The sequence below is a fragment of the Barbus barbus genome, assembly GCF_936440315.1.
Source record: "Barbus barbus genome assembly, chromosome: 27".
NCBI lineage: Eukaryota > Metazoa > Chordata > Actinopteri > Cypriniformes > Cyprinidae > Barbus > Barbus barbus.
This window is the reverse complement of record NC_136755.1, coordinates 8,287,700-8,311,594: the sequence shown is the minus strand read 5'-3', so window position 1 is coordinate 8,311,594 and position 23,895 is coordinate 8,287,700. Positions and strand designations below refer to the sequence as shown.

General features: G+C 40.7%; 1 protein-coding gene across 1 annotated transcript in view; it reads left to right on the top strand.

Annotated features, from left to right (window-relative positions):
* LOC306846965 (gamma-aminobutyric acid type B receptor subunit 1-like) overlaps positions 1–23,895 on the top strand; it is an 81,683-nt gene that overhangs the window by 5,786 nt on the left and 52,002 nt on the right. The window contains exons 4-5 of the mRNA XM_079380696.1: positions 99–116; positions 19,777–19,937. Of these exons, the coding sequence (XP_079236822.1) occupies positions 19,812–19,937 (126 nt within the window). The 5' untranslated portion in view covers positions 99–116; positions 19,777–19,811. The remainder of the gene's footprint in view (positions 1–98; positions 117–19,776; positions 19,938–23,895) is intronic.

The window sequence follows — 23,895 nt, the reverse complement described above, 5'->3', positions numbered from 1 at the left end:
AGTGTATTCGTGTTCTTTCAAACTCAGGCCAATTTTATATTTATTCATTCCTAATAATTCTGTTATTCTCTTTCTCCTGTGTTCTGCTTCTAATGTAGATGACAGACATTATACAGGTAAGAATGCTTTTGTATTCTTATGTATGATAAAACCAGTATTGTAATTACTGAGGAGAGATCGTTACTTTGCAATAAACTGGAACTTTATAAAAGGAATAATTATCAGAAGTTTCCAAACAGAAGAATCCCACAACTAGGCTACAATTGTATTTCCATGTTATGCCAAAATCCGTAGAAGTGAAGACATTTTCAGTTTTGTTGCACACATTGGATTGAAACCCTCCTTTTTTCTCTCACATAAATTAAATCAGTTACTTGGATGGATATATAGGTAGTGTTATCTGTGTATAGGTTATGTGATCTTCAACATTTCTAATCAAGTAATAGATACATTGGATCACTTGTTTATCATTTCCATTTTCATATAAAAGCTGGCAGATTTGCATTTCATCCGCTTTTTAGCATAGACGTAATAGGCAGCTAGGACAGGTGGGACATGTCCTTACTGCTTTTTGAAAACCATTGAAAAAATAGTCATGCAGAAGGCTTATAAAGCAAAGTAAAAGCATCTCGTTCTTCATAATTTAATTCATTGATGTAACAAAATACATTTGTGATAGTCAGGCCTCATCTATAAACCTTAGCACGCCACATATCAGGATTTATAAGCAATATCCAATGTAATTATGTACAACACCACTCACTCTGGACCATATGCATTTATTGATCGAGATTAAATAAACAGAATGCTTTATATTTGCACATTTAGATTAAATATACTACTCTAATGAATGTATGAATGAGCTAAGCACACAAATTACATTAAATAATTATCCAAAAGTTAACAGTTCTATACATTTAAAGCATAAATATGGATGCACTGCTTTTAGAATAGACATACTGTATGTGTTAATGACAGCAAAGATTGTTTGGCTGTGAAAATTCTGCCTAAATTGTGTTCTATTGCAGAAATCAGAGTCTGAGTGCAAAGAAAGTATTTTTTATCTAAATAATGATCATTGATGCGCACTTGATTCAGAAGATGGCTTAGCAACCTGCTCCACATCTGCTGTACCACTGCTACACATGGCATCTGTGAAGGACATAAGCTGTCAAACATACACAACTATTAGCCAATCATAGCAGAGGGCGTTTACTTTCAAATCTCCAATCCGCCATGACTATTCAAACAGAGGGTTCTGATGAGGGGGGTTAAAACAGGACAGAAAATAGCCTATTACTTCTAAATGAAGTTTTTTATGTAAAAATCTTGATAGCATTATAAGTGGACCTCAGAGAACAGTACAAAATAAAAAAACAATGGATGGGTTAAATGCAGAGCACGAATTCCGAGTATGGGTCACCATACTTTGCTGTATATCACGTCACTTTCACTTTCATATAAATTTAAACTATAATATATTTTTTGTTTAATTGGAATTAACATTCAGTTTATTGCTGAATTACATTCGGTTATATTCAGTGCTATGTCTTCCTTTGCATAGGAAGTAGGAATTGTGCAAATTGACAACGTTGATAATGTTAATTATTTTTTATTTCTTGGACTGAAAATTCCTCTGTTTTGAATCTTAAATGAGCACCATGGTTGAAATCGTTTATTTTTCCAAGAAATGTATGGTGTTCATCCCTACCTGGCAGTGGCACTGTTGAGTGTAAAGTACTGTGAAGTTCCCCAATCAAATTAAAGAGTAAGCTAAAAATCTACTCTCCTGTCAAAAGGGGGCAGCATTTCATTTAGTAGTCAGTAAATTCTTTTACTAACCTGAAGGGGGCAGCATTAGACAAATTAATATTGGTAATGCAAAACTAAAATCATATCAGAAGATGGCAGTATTGAGTGCACAACGAGCTGTACATCCTGTAAATGAGACTGTCTGTCATACAGCACTCACCGATGAGAGCCCCTGTATGCTATGCATATGCTAAATATATAAAAAAAATGTAATAACACCATAGGGTAGCGAGATTATATCGTACAGATATGCATAATCCCACATGTCAAAGCCTGAGATTACATGACGTATGGTTTCCCCAAGGGACTGCATGACCTTGACTTCCACAGGGCCAGATCGAGGTGAATGAATTGTAGCTACCCATCCTGGATGTTTTGGCATGTGCGCGTGTGCGTGACACTCTGTGCAGATCAGCCCATGGTGTTTGCTAAATTGATTAATGGAGGTGTCACTGTCCCAATATGGCAGTGATGTCTGCACACTGAGAGAGAGGGTGATTGAAGGCCGGCCGGCAGGAAATAAGAGAGGAGAGGAGGATGAAAATGAAGGAGGGGAAATGAGATGGAGAGAGAGAGAGCGGAAAAGGAAGAGGGGGCACAAAAGTAGGGGGGGGTTGTGGGAAAAGAGAGATAGCATGGTAGAGAAAAAGCACTTTAGGAGGGATGGGAAGAGTAGATGATTTATGTGCTACATCTACTTAGTAAATGGTGTTTTCACACAGTTTTTACCTGGCTGGAAATTCACTCCCAGGTTATCTCATATTTTTTGCCGCCTCCTGCTCCTGCCAGCAGCCATGATAACCTGCACAGCAGTGGCTATACTGATCTATATGTACCTTTAAGTGTAACAGATCACATTTGTACTGTCTAATCCATACTGTGTGTCAATGCTTAAAACTGCTTTGGCTACAGATGGAAATCATTCAGTTGCAAACAATGAGTCACATGACATAAATTGCTAATGATGCTGATGGGAATTGCTCAGTTAGCAACAAGACAAAACACTGTATATGTCTACTGGCTACAACATCCTAGCAACCAGCTAGAACACCTTATCAACACAGTAATGTATAATGAAATGGTTAGCAACCAGCAAAAAACCCTAGACATTTCTAGCAACAATCATGTCATCTGAGATATATCTAGAAAACAGTCAGAAGACCCTAGCAACCAGCTAGAACACCTTAGCAACACCATAATATATAATTAAATGCCTAGCAACCAGCCAAAACCCCCGGACACTCCTAGCAACAAGACAGTCCACCTTAGATACACCAAGCAACCAGCCAGAACACCCTAGCCTAGTTCAGCCAAAACAGCCTAGTTACATCTATAGCAACTTAGCAACACCTAACAACCAGTCAGACCTTATATACAACTATTAAACCGCCAGAGGACCCTAGCAACCTACCTTAAACAGCCTAGAAACACCTAAATGTATAAATAAATTTCCTAGAAACCAGTTAAGGCCTGTTCACACAAAGGGCGAAAACTATAAAGATAACAATAAAGATATAGATCAAAACATAGCTCTCAATATTAAAGAATAGCAGAGTCCACCCCGCAGCTATAACGATAAAGGCACAGAGAAACAATATAGTTGGAATCACTTTCAGAATGATTTCTTTCCTGCTGCTGAACAATAAAAACATTGACAGGTGACACCCAATCAGAATCTATCCTGCTATAATGAGCTTGAGGATTTAAAGTGACAGACGAGCATGCGCTGACAATAAACAGACGATATCGTTCACTGGTGTGGATGCTATATTGTTATCTTTATAGTTGTCATTCTTGGTGTGAATAGGGCTTCAGAACACCCTACATAGCAACAAGACAGATCATAGCAACAGCATCACTCATAGCAACAAGACATATCACCATAGATACTCCTAGACACCAGCCAGAACACCCTAGCAAAACCTAAATGTTTAAAGAAATGCCTAGCAAACAGCCAAAAAACCCAGACACTCCTAGCAACAAGACACACATTACACTAGATACACCAATCAACCAGCCAGATCACCCTAGCCTAGTTCCTAGTTCAGCCAAAACAGCTTAGTTACATCTAGAGCAGATCACCACACTCGGTCCTGGAGGGCAGAGGGTCCTGCAGAGTTTAATTAGCTGACCTTGATTAGCTGGTTCAGGTGTGTTTGATTAGGGTTGGAGCTAAACTCTGCAGGACACCGGCCCTCTAGGAACAAGTTTGGTGACACCTAATCTAGAGCAACACCTAACAACCAGTCAAACAATCCTAGCCACTCCAAGCAAAACAGATCACCTAAGATAGACCTAGAAAACAGTCAGAACACCCTAACAAGACTTAAATGTAAAAATACATGCCTAACAACCAGCCAAAAACCCAAGACAATCCCTTCAAGAAGACGGATCACTATAGATACTCCTAGAAACCACTCAGAACACCCTAGCAACAAATCAGAACAGCCTAATACCTAAAGCAACCTAGCAACACCTAACAACCCGTCAGAGTACCCTAACAATGCCTAGCAATCAGACAAAAATCCCTAGCCTCTCATAACAATGAGACAGATTGTCCTAGATACATCTAGCGATCAGCCAGAACACCCTAAAAACACCTAAATGTATATATAAATGCCTATCCAGGACACCTTAGGCACTCATAGCAATGAGATATAACCCTAGATACACCTAGCAACCAGCCAAAACACCCAAGCCACTCCTAGCAGATAGACAGACCATCCTAGAACAACCAAAACACCCTAACAGCCAGCTAGAACATCCTAGAAACACCTAAATGTATAAATAAATGCCTAGCAACCATCCACAACACCTTAGACACTCATAGCAACCATATATCCCCCTAGATATGTCTAGCAACCAGCCACAACACCCTTGCAACACCTTAACATATAAATAAATGCCTAGCAACCAGCTAGAACACCCTAGCAACGCATAGCAACAATCTGTCACCCTAGATACATCTAGCAACCCGCCACAACACCTTAGACACTCATAGCAACAACATATCACCCTAGATGTATCTAGCAACTAGCCAGAACACCCTAGCAACACCTAAATGGGGGTGGTGATGGCGGAGTGGATAAGACACATACCTTTGGTGTGAGAGACCCGGGTTCGAATCCACTGTGAGACACCAATGTGTCCCTGAGCAAGACACTTAACCCCCTAGTTGCTCCAGAGGCGTGCGACCTCTGACATATATAGCAATTGTAAGTCGCTTTGGATAAAAGCGTCAGCTAAATGAATAAATGTAAATGAATAAATGTAAATGTATAAATAAATGCCTAGCAACCAGCCTCAACATCTATAGCATTCAGTCAGGCAAATATAATCTCCATATATTTTTACTTTGATATCACATAGATACAGATACAAACGTAAAAAATAAATGTGGATGCTATGTGGTTGCTAAGGGTTCTGTGTGGTTGCTAGGGTGTGGCTCAGTGGTTGCGAGGGTGATGTGAGTGGTTGCTAATTGGTTGCTTTCTAGCCCAAAGCAGATAAGTCCATCTCCTCTATAATATTTAAGTATCTAGTTAAGGCTTCGGCCCCTTTTTCAATGCAAGCCTTTTTCATCTTCATCATCCACAAAGCAAAAATCGAAGTCTTCTCCTTTAGAAAAGTAATAGCCTCTCCCCAGCTAGTCGCTTAATTTGAGGTATCATTTAGCAGAATTTAACAGCAGGATGAGTTAAACATTGAAGCTTAATATTTAGGTTAGGTGTTTGTTCAAATCACTAACCCTAAGTATGAGCAATAATTATAGCGATGCTTGCCTTTACAAGCGCGACTAACAAGCCACTTATAGATCGAACAATGACAATGTACTGCATCAGACTAGAGGAAGTATTGAAAGTTCTGGGATTGAATGCACTGTCTGGTCATTTAAAAGGAACAGGCGCTGTCTGTGTATATCATTAGGCTTTAGTGGGTGAGACAGGATGATGTGGTATAGCCTATTGATTGATGAAATAGGTGGCTAAGAATGAGTGTAATGAAGGCTTGGTATTTGTTATGGCTTTTAGTCATTAGACAAGCACACTGCTGCCCTCCAGAGTGAGGACTTTAGGAGATGCTGCCATTCAATATTGATGTTGAGAATGAAGCTCTGTGATTGGTCCACTCTCAACGTTCAGCATGCCGCATTAGAGGATTTTAATTAAGAGAGGATGCACACAGCGCCGGTGCAGTCTTGCTCTCTCTCTCTCTTTCTCCACCTATCGATGGAACTCACAGCATGTAAAAGGTCATCACATGAAAGCATTAGTGTCCTTGTGAATGAAAGCACTGTGCTTGTCAGAGTTGGTTTTAATTCATCCTACGTATGTGTTTATATGCACCTTTGAATGTCTGTTTTGTGCTGCGTTTCTCTCTGTGTGCGATAATTTCACGGGTAGCCGAGAAAAAGGTCTCCCTTTGGATCGATTTCCACAATGGCATTTACATGACATTCGTAGTGTCCACTCAAACCTGGAACCGGTTTCTGCATCCATGGACCTAATCTCATTCTCAACAGAAGTCTATGAAATCCGTGTGCAGTCGGCCGGGAGAATGAGACCGTAGAGAATAAACAAGGGTTAGCTTGAGCTCTCCTCATTTTCGGAGCCGCATTTTATTTAAAAGTGTCGATAAATTATTCAGGAGCAATCACAAAATGTTACAACCTGGAAGAAACGGCAGGCACCTACAGCACAGCGTGTCAGAAAACCTCCTGTTTGCTATTTTCTTGTCCATGTTACCCAGTCCCTGCACCTGCCACCGCACACATCACCAAAATACAACACAACCACAGCTACTGACTTGTCACATACGCTAAGACACCTGACACGTTGACTTCCAGAAAATGACACATCTGTAACACCTAACGGGTGACGTCTAACACGATGCAACGCTCATCACAGCTGCTTCCCCTAGGACAGCACACTCAGTATCTCGTATACCATATTGGATTTTTAAATCATGTTCCATGTTGTACACTGTTCAAGCCTTGGGTTAGTAATTGAAGCTGAAATGGGTGATTTTTGGATGTTAAAATGCTTCCTTCCCTCTACTGGTATTAATATATTAATAATATATTAATAATATACCATAATAAATCTATATGTTAATTTACTGAAAAAGTGCAAAGACAGACAGACATATATATATATATATATATACACACACACACACACACACACACACACTCACATGCACAAAAAAAAAAGTATTATGGCTTCCTAAAAAATATTAAGCAGCATAACTGTCACGGTGCACACACGAGGGAGGAACCAGGAACACGCAGACGAGGATATAAACTCAAAGAACAGACTTTACTTAAGACATCAGGACATGGCAGGACAAGGCAAGGCAGACACGGACATCACACACCGGGGTTAACGAGTAGACCAGACAAAGTTTAACTGAACAGACAGGACTAATATACACAGGTAAATTAACAGACACGGCTAGACACGAATAAACTAATGATTACATTTAACAAGGACAGGAAACAAACCAAATATGGGCACAAGGGGCAGGAACACATGACAGACACACAACAGTTCCCTGACATAACTCCCCCCTCCCGAAAGGCTCGTCCCGAGCCTTAACAGTTCCATCGGGGAGGGGGGGTGGGCGCTCTGGAGGCCTCTCAGGACAGACACGGACCACAGGACGGGGACCTCCAGAGCGGAACAGACAGACAGGACCCATGGCGGAGCAGGGAGCTCAGGAGGCCATGGCAGGTGGTAACTGTGGCCATGGCATCCTTCTTCGGCCCACCCACTCCACCCAGAGCTCTACTACCCCCCCCCAAAATTTCCATGGGGAATCCAGGGGGTATCAGGAGCCCTCCGGGGCTAGACAGACAAAACACGACAGAAACCCTCCAGGGTCAGACAAACAGGACCGGACATCCCACAGGAACCAGAAGCCCTCCTGGGCTGGCTAGGAAGCTGAGGCTTCCTCTGGGCATGACGAGGAGTCAGGGGCCCTCACAGGGTCCCTCAGCAACCTCCTCCACTTCTGCGACAGGGGGGGCAAGCGGCTGCGACTGGCCTCCATGGCCACAACCCAAGAAGCCGCCTGCCCCAGACGAGTCTCCATGGACAAGACATGACATGGTTTTTTTTAAAATGTTCCTGTGGGCACAACAAACAAACAAACACGGCTCTCCTGGCCGAGACATGTGGACTTGATCCACGGAGAGGGTTAGAGGCGGCGGCCGGCAGGCTTGAGTCAGCGGCAATCCGGTGGGCTTGAGTCAGCGGCGGACCGGCGGGCATTGCACAGGGGAGCCGCGGACGGCGGCGTGAACAGGGGGAGCCGCCGACGGCGGGTTGGCTTTCCCCGCGGACGGCAGCGTTGATCTCCCGCGAACGGCGGGCACGGTGAAGCCGCCGACGGTGGGTTGGCTTTCCCCACGGACGGCGGACTTGGGTGAACCGCAGGTGGCGGCGTGAACTCCCGCGAACGGCGGGCTCGGTGTGCCGCGGACGGCGGCGTGAACTCCCGCGAACGGCGGGCTCGGGGTGAGCGGCGAGGTTGGGAGCCGCGGACGGCGGCGGATATCTCCCACGATCGGCGGGTTGGATGAGCCGCGGACAACGGCGAACTTCTCCCGCGATCGGCAGACTGGAGGGATCGCGGCCAGCGGACTCGCGGCACTCGCGGTAATCCTGCCGAACTCCCACGCCGACTTGCAGTGGGCTAAGGCGGGATGTCGAGTGGCGACTTCCATGCCGCGAGAGACAGACAAAACAGGAACAAACAAAAGACTTTTCAAAAACTGAAAACAAAACGAGGTGAAGGGGCGCCGCTTACTGTTTAGGTCTGGTCTTCTGTCACGGTGCACACACGAGGGAGGAACCAGGAACACGCAGACGAGGATATAAACTCAAAGAACAGACTTTACTTAAGACATCAGGACATGGCAGGACAAGGCAAGGCAGACACGGACATCACACACCGGGGTTAACGAGTAGACCAGACAAAGTTTAACTGAACAGACAGGACTAATATACACAGGTAAATTAACAGACACGGCTAGACACGAATAAACTAATGATTACATTTAACAAGGACAGGAAACAAACCAAATATGGGCACAAGGGGCAGGAACACATGACAGACACACAACAGTTCCCTGACAATAACTGTTTTCATCATTGATAAAAAGAAAAAAAAAGAGCAGCAAATCTGGATATTAGAATGATTTCTGAAGGATCATGTGACACTGAAGACTGGAGTAATGATGTTGAAAATGTAGCTTTGCATCACAGGAATAAATTACATTTTAAAATATATTACAAAGAAAACAGATATTTTAAATTGTAATAATAATTTACAACATACTGTACTTTATCTGTATCATATACATATATTATTTTACTGTATGCTTGATCAAATAAATGCTGTTGTTGAGCATAAAAAAAGCTATATTAAAAACATTTTAAAAATCATATCATATTTGAACAGTCCACATTGAAAATCTAGAAATTATAATTCAGTTCAAACCTGGAAATAAACAACACTTTAGGATTTAAAATGTTTTTTTTTCTTAAATGAATGAGATATTTAAGATAACTTTTCTCTCAAATTGTTATACTGAATTTATAGTGAAAAAAGGCAGAATAGAAGCATTTTCCACTTTGAGTGGTCTCGTTTTGACCCCACTTTATATAATAGTTCTTAATCCCTGATAAATCCTTAGATAACATTTTCAGTGCTATTCATTGCTGAATCTAAACACAGTCAACTGTCTGTCGCTAAACAACCCTACAGTAACATTCTAGAAGTGTTATTTCATGCTGCACACTGGGGTTAAAACAATTATAACCACCAATTAGTGTGAATTGCTGGCTAACCCAGAGTTAAAACCTGAGGTCCAATAATACCCAGGGTTAAGCATAGCACAGAAATCCTGAAATCAGATCCACTCACCTCCACATGTCAGTCAGTGATGATCACGGATTGCGAGTTGGAAAGGCAGCAGTGGCCTGAAAGTGGTGTGGTGAAGCCGGCGTCATCAGCTCTTTGATTTCTCCGTTGACCTCTATCATCCAGCTGATCATCGGCACCACCTAGGTTAAGTGGCTCACCTATGGACAGCATTTGAGAGAAATGATCCACATAGCATCCTAATCCTCCAGACCAGCTCAGCCGCCGGCTCTCCCCCCTCCTTCCTCCTTCCTTCTCTACGTATCCCACTCACAATTTCTCTATTACCTTGTCTAGCTCTTGTGTACGTTTAATAATGTGACCATTGATTTGAATACAAGTATTCTCTGCCACTGAAGGCTATTTGAAAATAATGAGTTGTACCTTGCTGATCGCGGTCGCAAGTGAAAAGATTGCATTAAACGTGGCGTAAGCAGGTTTACGATGTAATTTATGTGCATTTCCTTTCCCAATTATCCCTGCCGCATGTGTGTAATAGAACCAATGAGAGGACTTTCTTTACAAGCCACTTCATAACACGCTTCACGCATCCACTGCAAATGCTTGCGAGGAGAAGATGCTGATGCAATCACATCTAACTTGTTACATGGTTTATCAATGTCTTCCCTCCCTCGGATTCTCGCTTTCCCTTTGGAGACCCTGAAAATACCTCGGCATAAATCCCGCTTATTCCCTTTCTGCCTATTCATCGAAGGTGCAAAAACACAAGGGTTCTCGAACAATGAAACGAACGCTCCAATGATAAGCGCATCATAAGAGATGGACCATAAACATGAGGGATGGCGGAGCCAGGAATAGCAGAGAGGGTCCAACTCTACCCATAGAGCCAGGGAGATTAGAGTGTGTTTTACTGAAGCATGGCGGATCACATTAACGCTACATCCGGCCAAATGAGAAGCGGGAGAAGGAGATAAAGGGGCAGGTAGGGTGAAAGTATAGGCATAAATGATGGCTGTAGAGGTGAAACTTTTGAGAGATGGAAATGGCAGCAATGACAAAAGCACTTATGAGATCAGAATTTTGGGAAACTGATTGGGCCACTTCATGTGTGATTTTAAATCTGATATATTCAAATTTTGGGGTTGGTTGGTTGTATTTTTCAAAGAAGTCTCTTATGCTCACCAAGGCTCTGTTTATTTGAATGAAAATACAGTAAAAACAGAAATATTATTGCAATTTATTATTTAGTTTTCTATTTAGATATATTTTAAAATATAATTTATTCTTGTGATGCAAAGCTGAATTTTCAGCATCATCACTCCAGTCTTCAGTTTCACATGATCCTTCGGAAATCATAATAATATGCTGTTTCGCTGCTCAAGAAACGTTTCTTATTATTATCAGTGTTGAAAACAGTTGTGCTGCTTCATATTTTTATAGAAACTGGATTCTTTGATTAATATATAAATAAAAAACAGCATTTATTTCAAATATAAATCTTTTGTAACATTATAAATGTCTTTACTGTAACATATGATTCAATTTAATGCATCTTTGCTATTAAAGTATTCGTTTTTTTTTTAATATATAATTTCTTTAAAGTATTAATTTCTTTAATAAAAAAAAAAACCTTTTGAATGCTAGTGTATATCTGACATCTGATTACACTGACCTACATGCAACTGAGTTTGATTTCTTCTTTTCGTTCTTTGTTTATTAGCTCTATTCATTGAGGTCATTTCGGCATTTACAGGCATTAGATTAGTCAAATTGGAAATGTCTGCTTTTGTGTTGCTACCCACGAGAAAATTTTAATTGCTTACTGTTTTTTGACAAACAGGGATGTGTGGAAGCTCAATTCCCATCCAAATACACATGTGTGAATTTAAACACAGGAATGAATACAAAAGTCGTGCTTTTCAAGTTGCACTGTGTAATAATGTGTAATAATGTGTATTTTTTGGTAAAATTAAGGATCGAATGACAGAAATGTGAGTGGGAGCTCTTAAGTTGAAGCAATGTCACCAACAGGCATGCAGTAAATTGCTGTACATTTATATATAAAAATAATAATATTACTTGCAAGACTGTGTGATTGATGACCATCCTCTTTAAACCACATTGAACCACATAGACCAATATCAATATATAGCCTGGTATAGATCAATTTGGTGGGATTTCATCAATTTATGGTATTATTTATTAGTCTATAATGTCCAAAGTGAATGTAAACAGACATTGTGTATTAGGCCTTGCCATGTAAATACAGCCAAATCCAAAACCAGAGGGAGGAGGTGGATTAGGCAGTTACTAGAGACAGTTTGGAGATCAACCCAATTTTGTAAACCACATAGTTTAATCTAGCAGGCATGCACGTCAAGTAGTTTTATTGTCATTCGTCTCATTACAGAGTGAGTGTAGAAAAAGAATGCAAAATAGCTCCACTGCAACCACGGCGTTCAGCGCAACAAAGTCGATGGCCATGACAGCTGACAGCAATGAAGCACTGGAATATTTTCTCAGCAAAACTTCGAAGACGTCTTTGGAAATTGCCGTTACCTGCTGTCCGCCATGTAGCGTGTTCCCGACGCAAATGATGGAACTGCATAATTACACTCTGATTGTGCAACTGCATGTGTTTGAATGCACCGAACAGACTGAGCTCAACAGTAATTTATAAGAACCGCACGCTTTAGAGCACGCCGCTTTTTAGCCAGGAGCGTTAACCATCAGTGGGCTAGCGGAGGATTTAGAGGGACAGACGTTCAAAACAGCAGGTGTGTTATTAAGCAGCGCCTGGTCATATTTCACACTCCAATTCAGCAGAGCAGCCAGGAGATGCGGTTGCGGCTCGCCCACTGTGCCGCAATCCCGGCACAGATAGATTCTTCCGTTGCTTTGTTATTAAAGTATCCAACACAGACACGGTTTAAAACTTCTCTGTCGTGGAAGAGCGTGGTGAGTGGTGCTTTTTTTCTCCATGTTTGATCATGCCTTGGCTCCTCAGTCATTATGACGGCTGAGTGATCTGTCTCCTTATATTCTCCGATTCATTTACTTCTGGGAGGCCTGGGGAACGGGCCACGATGCAATTCTGAGCTTTGGCATTTAGCAGTAAATGAAATTTGGTGTCAAATCTAACAAATCTGTTTGGAGAACGCACTCCATGGCGAGCAAATAAAAGGATTACTGGGGTGATGAAAGGGAAGTCTTTGGATGGATGCTGTGATCGCACCCCAGACCGTCTGTAGGGGGTTGGGTATTTATTTACTCAAAGTCATGCGTTATTTGCTTGTCTGGTTTTGATTCTCCTCCGCATATTGAGTCGACCTCTTTCGTTATTGAATTATGCCTTTTGAAAAATAACAGCAGACACCTTTGTTCTTCCTTGTGCGCTTCAGAGAACGTGATGCATATCAGTGATGCCATACAACTGCCTGCCTGCTTTCATGTGGTTGGTGACCTGGCAACCTCAAGAACCAATCAAGCTGCCCAGCTGTGACCTGGCAACCAGAACAGCCAATCACAGTGTCCCGCTGTGACCTTGCAGCCGTGGCATGGCAAGGCGACTTGAGCAAACCATGATCATTAGCCAGCGACCACCTGTCACTTCGCTTATATCTGCTTGTCTGTAGAGGTCAAAGAATCGATTGTAATTGCAGAGGATGTCTTTCTTCGTAAAATGATAGTCTCTCTTACGAATTTGATGGGGTGTCATTTTCTTCGACAAGATGTGTCTTGATGGTGGGTTACAGCTCAGCTGATTTGTCTGCTTCTGAACCAGGACCTTGTGGTACATTCTGACATTTCGTCACAATTTAATGACCAAATATACCCTGACAGTTGATTTTAGGTGTTTTGTGGACAAGATAATAATAAACACTCTTGTACAATCGTATTCTAGAATTTGTGTGCTGTATCCCATAATGAGCACATTCCCCAACTTTATGGCCTAGTAAGAAATAATGCAAACCAGGCTCTTCCATTAAGACCCTGCAACTCAATCCTGCAATTAAGGCTAGGTTGTAATTCCAAGCCCCAGGCATATTAGTAATGCCAGTTAAATGGTTGTGGAGCTGCTGCCCTTCACTTAAGGAATGGTGTCAGATTTCTCTTGTAAGAGAAGCCAGATTCACCTCAGCACCTGGAATGAACACATGGATGTTACTGCATCCGTGGGTTTTAAGTAGAGTTGAGTATCGAGAACTGGTTCTTACTCCATTTTGAAAAAAAAAGAAATTACTAAGGTAGTCTGATTACATAATGAATGACTTTCATGAGCCAGTTCTTTTTAATCAAAACCATACAGCAAATCTAGTGTCAACTATCGAACAAATGGCTCCAATAGGTCTTTTTGTTTTAATGAATCTACAACTTACAGCTCAACCAGAATTATCCAACTCTTGAACTATTGGTTTTGCTTTTAGTTTTAGATTCACCAATAAGGGTTGGCTCATAAGAGTCAATGTAATATTATTCATGGACAAATGAGCAGGTTCTTTTCGCTGATTCAAAAGAATACAGGACAACCGGCAGTCTAATTGTCTAATGGATGTTTTGTATGAGTCAGTTCTTTTTAGTGAATTAAAAACATACAATGTAAAGTCAAATTCCTGAATGAATGATTCTAATCAGCCATTTATAAAAACCTACAGTGCAACCTGTGTAGTCCAATTCCCAAACAAAATACTCAACCCAATCAGTGTAGTCAAAATTCAACAGTCTGGTGTGGTGTAATTGTCTAATGAGTAATTCTATTTAGTAAATTCTTGTAAGTGAATAAAAAACATAAAGGCACAGCGTAAACGAGTGTAGATCAATTCTTAAACAAATGACGCTTATGAGCCAGTTATTAATCAAAAACATGCAGCACAATCAGTGTAGTCTGATTTCTGAACAAATGACTCTTATAAGTCAGTTCTTTTTGGTGAATCAAAACCATACAGCGCAAACAGTGAAGTCTCAAACAAATGGCTCCCGAACTAATGAATCTTATAAGTCGTTGATTTTAGACAATCTAAAACATACATCTCAACCAGTGTTGCCAGACTTCTGAACAATTCTTTGTAGCGGATCTAAAACCTAAAGCACAACCAGTGTGGATCGATTCCTGAAATGACTCCGAGTTAGTTTTGTTTAGTGAATCAAACACAGTTTCACATCAAAAACAGCTTACAGCTTACTGAGAGACTTGCATCAGTGTAGCTACTGACTGGTAGGTAATGTGATACTCATAATGCAGTGCATCAGTAGTGTTTTACAAATAATACCACATTTTTGTTTGTTTAGTATTGTTGTTTAACATATAGCAAACCAGTTATTGGATTGCATTCGCCTTTAACAAGACATTAAAAAGTCATAAAGATCCTTCACAAGAATTGTTTTAAATTTGGCAACAATTGGAAATGGAATGTCAGTTTTCCCCAAAAATATTCATTCATTAAAGTATTAAACGAATCATTAATGGAACCATTTTGGAATCAGAAGCGTAACCAGAAACATTTCATTCATTACAATTCCCATCTGCAGTTTTAAGGTTCAGAGAACAGGAACACAATGACAGAGATTTAGATCATTCCTCCAACTGTGAGTGTGAGCCCATCAAACACAGGAGATCTGGCTGCAGGTCCATTTATACTCGAATTAGATGCCGAATTGCACTGTTATCTCAGCATCAATCCCATTTGACTCCCCACCAACCAGTAGACAGTGTGGATATGGCTGTATCTTAAATTGATCTGTGCCTTTAGATCTAAAGAGAGTGATTTAATTGGTCCCATTAAGGCAGCAATGGAGTGCATCAGGTGTCTGAATTACTGGCAGACACAGTGAAAGGTGGCCCACAGGGACGTCGGCAGCCTGCTGCCAGCTCTTTGTGTATGCAGAGGGAGTGTGGGGTAGAGCTGCTGACCTCCACATGCTACAGCTTTGCGGGGCTGTGCACGACAGCGGCGCGATTTCTCTCGAGAGGCAGTTTTGCCTCATATTCCCCCAGTCACCTTCAACCTTGACGTTCTTCTCAAAAAGCATGTGTGGATATCCATACTAATTCTGGTGACATCCAGTCTGCTGTGTTGTGATCCTACTCTGAGCATCCTGGGACACGCTACTCAGTCCTCTTAATGCAAATGCACAGACACAGCAATAGAAGGACAGTAAAAGGACAGCAAACATATCAATTGGTTAAGACATCAAGTAGGATAATAAATTATTTTTTCTTTTTATAATCTGATCTCAAAAATGGAAGTGTGCTTAATGGGTACGTGAGCTTAATATGTATGTTTAGCCTACCTGTGATCTGACAAAGTTATGACGAAGTTTTGCAAGCAATTGTGGTATAATAGATATTTTACTAGTGTCCGGTTCAGTTTTGGAAGGCTCTTAAATCATGAAATGGATTTATATTTTTCTTACTGTAGTTGTGCAAGTGTTAATGAGTGCCGGCAGTATATATATACTATATACTTCAGAAATAATAGTGTGCAGGAGCAAAAATGGCCTTTCAACATGTTGGTAAAAGTAAGAAAGCCTGGGTTATGAGCATGCCAATATCTCCTTCCCGATCAGTTTATCAAGGTCTTCAGGATTGCTACAGACTTCCAGGGTCTCCAGGGGAAGGTGGCCCTCCAGACATATTGGACACCCCTGACGTACATCAAAGAGGAAATCAATGGAAAATAGGCCAAAATTGTTCATGGCATATTTATGTATTTAGCTATTCTATCTAAGAGATTTTTTTTTCCAGATAAAATCACTGGCCCGCCTGGATGGTTGGCAACTGAAGCTCAGCCAGAGGCAGCAGCATTAATATTAGCATACCAATTAGATCAGAATCCCTTTCATGATAACAAGTGTGAATAATTTAAATAATAAATGAATCATCAAAGTGTTAATTGGCTAAAAAGAGGCGAGTTAATAACATATGGACTGTGTTTCCAGACTATCACTGACTCATTCACTCTATAGTCTTAAGTAAACTTCAAGCGTTTTGCTGTACTATTGTATTGATGATTCAAAAGTTCAAAGTTTTTTTATTATTTATATTTTGCCTGTAGTGAACTCTGGAGCACTGGTTTGTTTCCGATCGGGCAAGAACCCTAGGACAATATTTCATAAAAGTAGTTTTTGCAAAAAATTCAATATGCTTTAATTCTTTTAATGACGGAAACAAACAAAGCCACAAGAGAACTGTTTTGCATCTCTGAGCAACACACAACGGTGTTTCGTTTCTGAATCAATCAGCCGTTTGAATGAATCAGCTGAATGAATGACTCACTCATGCAGTGATTTGCTGCCACCTACTGGGGATTTTAGGTATATATTTACAGTATATTTTCCCTTTTTTCCTCAAATCATTTCAGATTGAATAAAATACCAGCACAATAACATGCTCAGAAAAATATCATCTGATCATTGCTATCGAGATATATTTTTTTGTCGTTATCGCACACCCCTACTTTTGTGCATTTTTTGTATTGATCACTGCCACATTTGACCATTCAGGCAGAGTCATTTTGCCTTAGATCTCAGCAAGAGTACTAAAATTCTACCATGTTCCAGAGATGAAAAACACCATTTTACCAATGTCATGTAATTTACCATAGAAATACTATATATACTATATAATAACTATTACCTTACCCATTATAGTGCCACCTATAGGCCAATCTACATAAAAATTTGTGTGCTTGTTTAGAATTACAAGTTGCATTTGCTTACCTAATTTTGTGAAGTTCTAAGGTTTCTCTTACAAGTTGCAACATGCTTTTGGGTAAACTGGTCTAGAATTGAGTGCTAGCGCCACCCTGGAGGCTAATCGTCACTCTGCATGCGCCACACATACAGGGGTGTATTTCATCTGTGGCACAACCCCAGGGCACTTGCAGCAGCTGCTAAGCTAATACCAGTTCTCTGATATATAACCAGCGCCTCTGGGTTTTAATGTTGGAGAGAATGTGAAAATTTAAATGGTTTGTGAGAGAGAGAAACAGAAATGTGGCCTGAAACCTCTGCAGCTATTCCATCTCGGTTGAGTCTGAAGTGCTTCGCTTACCAAAAAAATTACTCTTGTTGTTTTAAAACATGCATATTCCAGAATCGCTAATCAGCTTTGCGCCAGAATGTCAGTGAAAATATATCACCCTAACAATCTGAATTTCCCAAGGCATCTACTGAAAGCCATATCTCGTGTTTCTGGCTGGAATTTTGTTATTCATTTCGAGGTCTGCTTGATCATGGCCCATGTCACCCCTAACTTGGAGTATCTATGTGATGTAACCGGGCTTGCGCTGTGTTTTTGCAGAAAGAGAAGTTGCAAGATCAGTGCTGGGAATAAACGGAGCAGGAGAAAACAGATAGATCACTGCAGCGATTCTCATCAACTCCCAGGATTAGTGAGAGGGCGAATGTGTTACCAAAGCCACTGAACGTGTAGAAAAACAGCACTCAGCTCAGAGGAAAAACATTGGGTTCGGGGGAAGGTGAGGAAGAGAGTTAGAGGAAGCGAAGGATCGGTGTCAGCCCATCAGTTTGTTGATACATTATTGAAGACTACAGTCGGTCACACGTAGTCAGTCCTCTATGGATCCTGTTTACCACGATGTATCTGCTGTAAGGTGCAGGATTAGTTTGGCGGTGGCTGGGAGTTTGGAAATAGATGGTGCAGTGGAGATGAAGGTGTGTGGGAGAGAGGAACGAAGCATGTGATTCATAATGTAGTGCATATAGGTTCTGTCTAAAATGCTTCCTTATAGTGATTGGAAAACAACAACAAAAAGTGAGTGACATGAAAACAGACTAAACTGTGACTGAAAATGCAAGGATGCAATTGGGTGCTATAATTAAGTTCTGAGGAATAGACAGTGAGTGAGAGAAAGAAAAATGTGGATCCGAGGTGGATGGCTTGGGTGTAGTTGGCGGAAAAAGAGGTGGGGAGATGGGTGGGTAATAAACCAGAGTGGTTGTGTTAAGGGATTGAAAATTCAAAGTGCTCAGTGAAACGGAGAAGGAAAATGAGCCCCACACATCTACGACTCTCTCTCTCTCTCTCTCTCTCTCTCACACACACTCCCTTCTATCTCTCTTTCTCTCTCAGTCTCTCTCTCTCTATAAACGAGCACATTCTCTCTCTCTCTCAGTCTCCTGCTGCATCCAACGAACACAACACACTCACTCACTGCTGTGACTTCGTTTATCGCTTCTTTTGTTTACGTACTGGATTATATACCAAACAGCCACAAAGACACCTTCCGTTTTTCTAATCGGGTTTCACTCCGAATTCAGCGTCTCGTTTCGTCTAAAGACGCGCACAGCAGATTCCAGCGGATCGTCTGTAAAACTGCGCTCTCTATAAACAAACATGTAACGTTTATTTCTGCGCTCTATTCGTTACGCGTTCAGGAGAAGCGTGAGTATAAGACTACAGCACGACAAACTCTCGAGACAACGACACATTGTTATTGTTTTTAGCGCTCGCGCTCGATAACGTTATTTCGCGTCTTGTTACATTTAAACCGCGACTTTAGACGGTTTGTAACGTCAGCTGACTTGATTTCGACTATTTAAAACTTTGGTGAACCTTTGAAACTTAGAACGTTTTATAACCGTTCGTGTAAACACTGGCTAGTTCAATGCACGGACATTATTAGCGCAATTATATAGTTACAATTTCCGCAGATTTATTACGTTAATTGGGAATCAAAACCACATGCCTTTGAATCGCCATCGATGTTGTTGTAGCATCCAAGTTGAAAATGTAAAGGTGTATTTTAGTGCGTCTAAAAGGATATTAGAGATCTATTGGAGTTCAGGATAATCGACAGTGCATAATTGAATAATTTTAGCATTGAAGGAGACTGAAAATATTTTTTGCGAAAGTAAAATTCTTGGCAAAAACCTACAGCCTTGCCTTTCATGTAAAATAACATCAAGAACATAAACTGTGTTGGCACACACTCATGCCCACTATGGCCAAACTATCCTGGCAGCATCACAGCAGAGGACAACGCTTGATATCAACTTCCTACTTTATTTTGGCCACTCTTACTTTACTGTTGTCCTGGTCCTGCCCCGTTCTAGGCAAGAAGAAGCTCTACATCGGAGCCCTGTTCCCGATGAGCGGCGGATGGCCGGGTGGCCAGGCTTGTCTCCCTTCTGCCCAAATGGCCCTGGATCTGGTGAACAAGAGAACGGATATTCTTCCAGATTATGAGCTTGAATTAATCTACTATGACAGTATGGTAAGTGAGCACTGCATGTGAGCCTCTTTAATTACTTTCCATTATATCAACTGTTTGATAGCATGTAATTGAGTGTGCACTGAACTAGTCATTCCATAAGAGTGTTTACTTGCTGTTGATGTTATTTATTCAAACAGTGTCATTATCAGTGGCTTGCTGAAGATTTGTGTTCACAGGAGATTTCTGAGCAACTTTACATTTTACTACAGCATATTAGGTCAGCTGTAGTATGCTAATAGGGGTTTGGTGGACGCTAATGAACATAATGTTCTTTAAATGGGAATTTGTACTTGATTCAGCATGACTTCATTAAAGCTGCACAGAGGAATGTTTTGACAGCATCATATCATTCATTGGTTATGCTGTCACCAGAGGTTTGCTGGCAAAAATCTATTCATAGCAGCTCAATATACCTTCCACTTTCCCTGTTCGTATCTTTCCATTTGCTTCACTCTCTCTCTCTACTTTTCTCCATCTTTCCCACCTGCGTCCCTCCTCCCCCGCACAAGAGATGCCAATGCATACTGCCTCTCTCTCTCTCTCTCTCTCTCACTCACACACACACACACACACACATATGCAAAGTGCAAGCTAGAGTTTTAGACAGAAAAGACATACAGAAACATACAGAGTGCAAACAGTTAATTCCTTGTGACTGTTCGGTGTTGCTAAGAGCTTCACCGTGATTGGTCGGAACGGGTCTGCATTGGAACCCCGCTTCAAAGATACAGGAGAAGGAGGAAAGACTGGGGGTGGAGGTTGGCATGACAACAGTTACCAAGACCACTGCTGTTCAAACAAACACATAAGGCCACAGATTGCTCTGACAAAAGAGAGAAAAAAGCAGGGCCCTTTATGATTATTGCATAAACAGAGGCAGATGGATAAATGGGAGAAATTAGCTGGCTGGTGTGAGACTATAGCCGTAAAAAGTGCCGTTCTTCCGTCTGCACTCGGACATATTGAGAGCATCGTTTCTGATCCCCAGCGGTAGGTGGATGTACTCGGGACCCCTGCGGATCCGAATGAATACATGCACACAGAAACACGCTCATGCAGAGAGCTGCGTCTGATTAGGATTCAGCACCACGGACAGCTACATTTAGAGAGCAGGAAAGCGCTGTGTCATCAGGAGGTATAAAGCGGGCAGGAACATTTCATCTGAGTGGGGTTTTAGGTATTCAGACCCAAATGTTCCCTCCTGAGCCACAGAAAGATCTGGTCCGTTCTGATTGGAGCGGAGGACGGTGCTCTCCGTGGGGCGATAGGGATGGTACGAGGGGGGCAGGCTTATTAGTATGGACTGGACCTGTGCCTGATTTCCCCTGAGCCCCGGTGTGAGATCACTTGGCCTTAACACTGGCACCGTGGCGTCGTTAGTGTGCTTTTGGGGTTTGTTTGTCCACTGATTTGAATGATGGAAGAGACTTTGAAATCTTGTTCTATGTGTTTTCAGTGCTGTAGAGTCAGTATTTAAAAGTGGACTCTTTCCTCATTTCCAGGGTTCTCAGAAGTGGAAGTCATCATAGTTGGGTAAATTTGTAGAGTAGTGAACAGAAACTACAACAAATATAAAAACAAATATAATTTTTGCATTCCCTTTCGCTCCAAAAGTAAGAAAGAAGAAAAAGCCCTGTCTTTGCCCCGTCTCACATGCCTTTTTCAGTTTTTATTATATGTAGTCAGCCTATACTGTTTTTGTTTAGTCAAGTTTTAGTTGACCTAAAAGTCTGGGAAATTTAGTCTAGTTTTAGTCGATTAAAATATTTTTTTTTAGTCATGCTGCATAATGATTAAACCGATAATCACAATTATTTTGCTCACAATTATAATAGTGATTATCATGATTGTTGTCATTTAACATCAACATTATGAAAACAGGTCAAACTCAAAAGATAAAAGAGTGAAAATCCTAATATTAACTCCAATAATTCTTAATGATATTCTAGTTTTTCTAATAACACAACAACAAAACATTGTATTGTGGCACAGGGGTTGCGTAAGTGCATTTATTTAGCAACCACAATCTAGTCAAGATGCATCTAGTTTGGATTTATTACAGTTTGACACTAAGAAGGTTTAATGGCAGATTTACGCAACAAACAGTTCAAATTACCATGTAACACAAACTGGCTGTATGACACTTTAATATGAGCAGAACATCTCAATGTAGATTGCAAAACTCCAACTTTTTGTCGAGGTTTTCAGCTGATCAGCGCTTTTCCCACAGTGTAGAGAGAGAGAGAGAGAGAGAGAGAGAGAGAGAGAGAGCGAGCATGTGTATGGTTGTCAACCCTGGGCAGAAAATGTGTCCTTTTTAGAGAAAATAAATAAATCGATTATAAGGGGAATTAAATTCTTGACATCTAGTTCATCCATTACCTGGCAATCAAACCCATGACCTTGTGCTACTGTTTGAGCTGCAAAAACAATATATTGTTTAATTTTATGCAAATACCAAGTATCCTGATCGTTTTATGCACTTTTAATTAGGCAATTAAGTTTGCTAAAGAGTGTGTCATTAAACTAGTTGCGCTTCTAATCTACAGCACCATGGAAAAGAGAAATGTTTTAGCTGGCTGCGAGAATGTCTTTCCATTGTGTTGTCTTCACTGTGACTGCATGCAGAAACAAACAGACCAGTCAGTGTGGTACGATTTAAAAAAAAAACAAATGACTCTTTTAAGTCACTTCTTTTAATCAATCGGTCAAAATCAGAATCATGAAATCAGATACACATTTGCATCAATCTAGTGAACTGAATCTGCTGAATCCATCAGAGCAGTTAACATTTGACTCACTTGCTAATTGGATGTTTGTATAATGTTAATTAATAATTATGCACTACTGTTTAAAAGCATCAGGTTTGTAACTTTGTAACTATTATCAATGTTGAAAACTGTTGTGCTGCTCAATGTTTTTGCAGGAACTGGTGCATTTTTCAGGATTCTTTGATGAATATAAAGTTTAAAAGAACAGCATTTATTTGAAATTGAAACCTTTTGTAATGTTATAAATGTCTTTACTGCCACTTTTGAGTAATTAGTTGATAAATTATAAGTAGTGTAATTTAAAGATCACAAAATAGTTTTCTAGTAACAAATAGTATTTTAAAAATGTGTATTTTTCTGTGTAGTTAGAACCTTACATGAGTGGTAAATCAGTCATCAAATAAAGAAATGTTCCTCCTATCTTCAGGATAATCTGCATTCTGTGTTTTCAAAAAAATTAGAATTCAGTTTTTGTAGTTGTTTTGATTCGGTGGGACCCAGGTGCTTTAAAAGAGTGAAGCTCACGCATGGCTTCCCTCAGGGTTGGAAAGTCAGGACAGGGAGGAGATTTAGAGCCCAAACAAAGTCTCCGTTCTGGGGATATGATTCTGCTGACGACCTCCAGGGAGTCTGGAGAGAGTCTGCTCAAGACTCTGGAGGACATACCGTGTGCCTGAACGCATTGTGTACAATCTTGCTCATATTATTTACTTTATTAAAAAGAATGTGTAGGCATGTGTCCACAATAGAGACAGCTGAAGAAACTCTCTCCCATAACTGTGTGGAGTGTCACAATAATTTCATGCTTTTCACAGGAAATCATTGTAATTCTGAAAAGAAAAGCAGTTTCGCAATAAAATGCTTCTTTTGTTGCGATTGAAATAATTGGAGTAATTTAGCAGGATATTTAGAAGAAATTAAAAGCATCGGGAGCGACATAAATAGAGATGTGTCAGGATAAGGAAGCAAGATTAGACGCCAGTAAGTAAAGAGCACTCAGCCGCCACAGGGTTCTGCCAATTGAATTTACGTGATTGCACCAATCAAACCTTGAATCATTTTAATTTCATGTTTGTTTTTTATTCTTTTTAGGTTTTGCCCCTGTTTAAGCTTTTCTTTGTTCCTAAAATAACAGAAACGCAACAAAAGCCCAGCATTAGAAATGCTGGCTGTGCTCAAGGCTACTG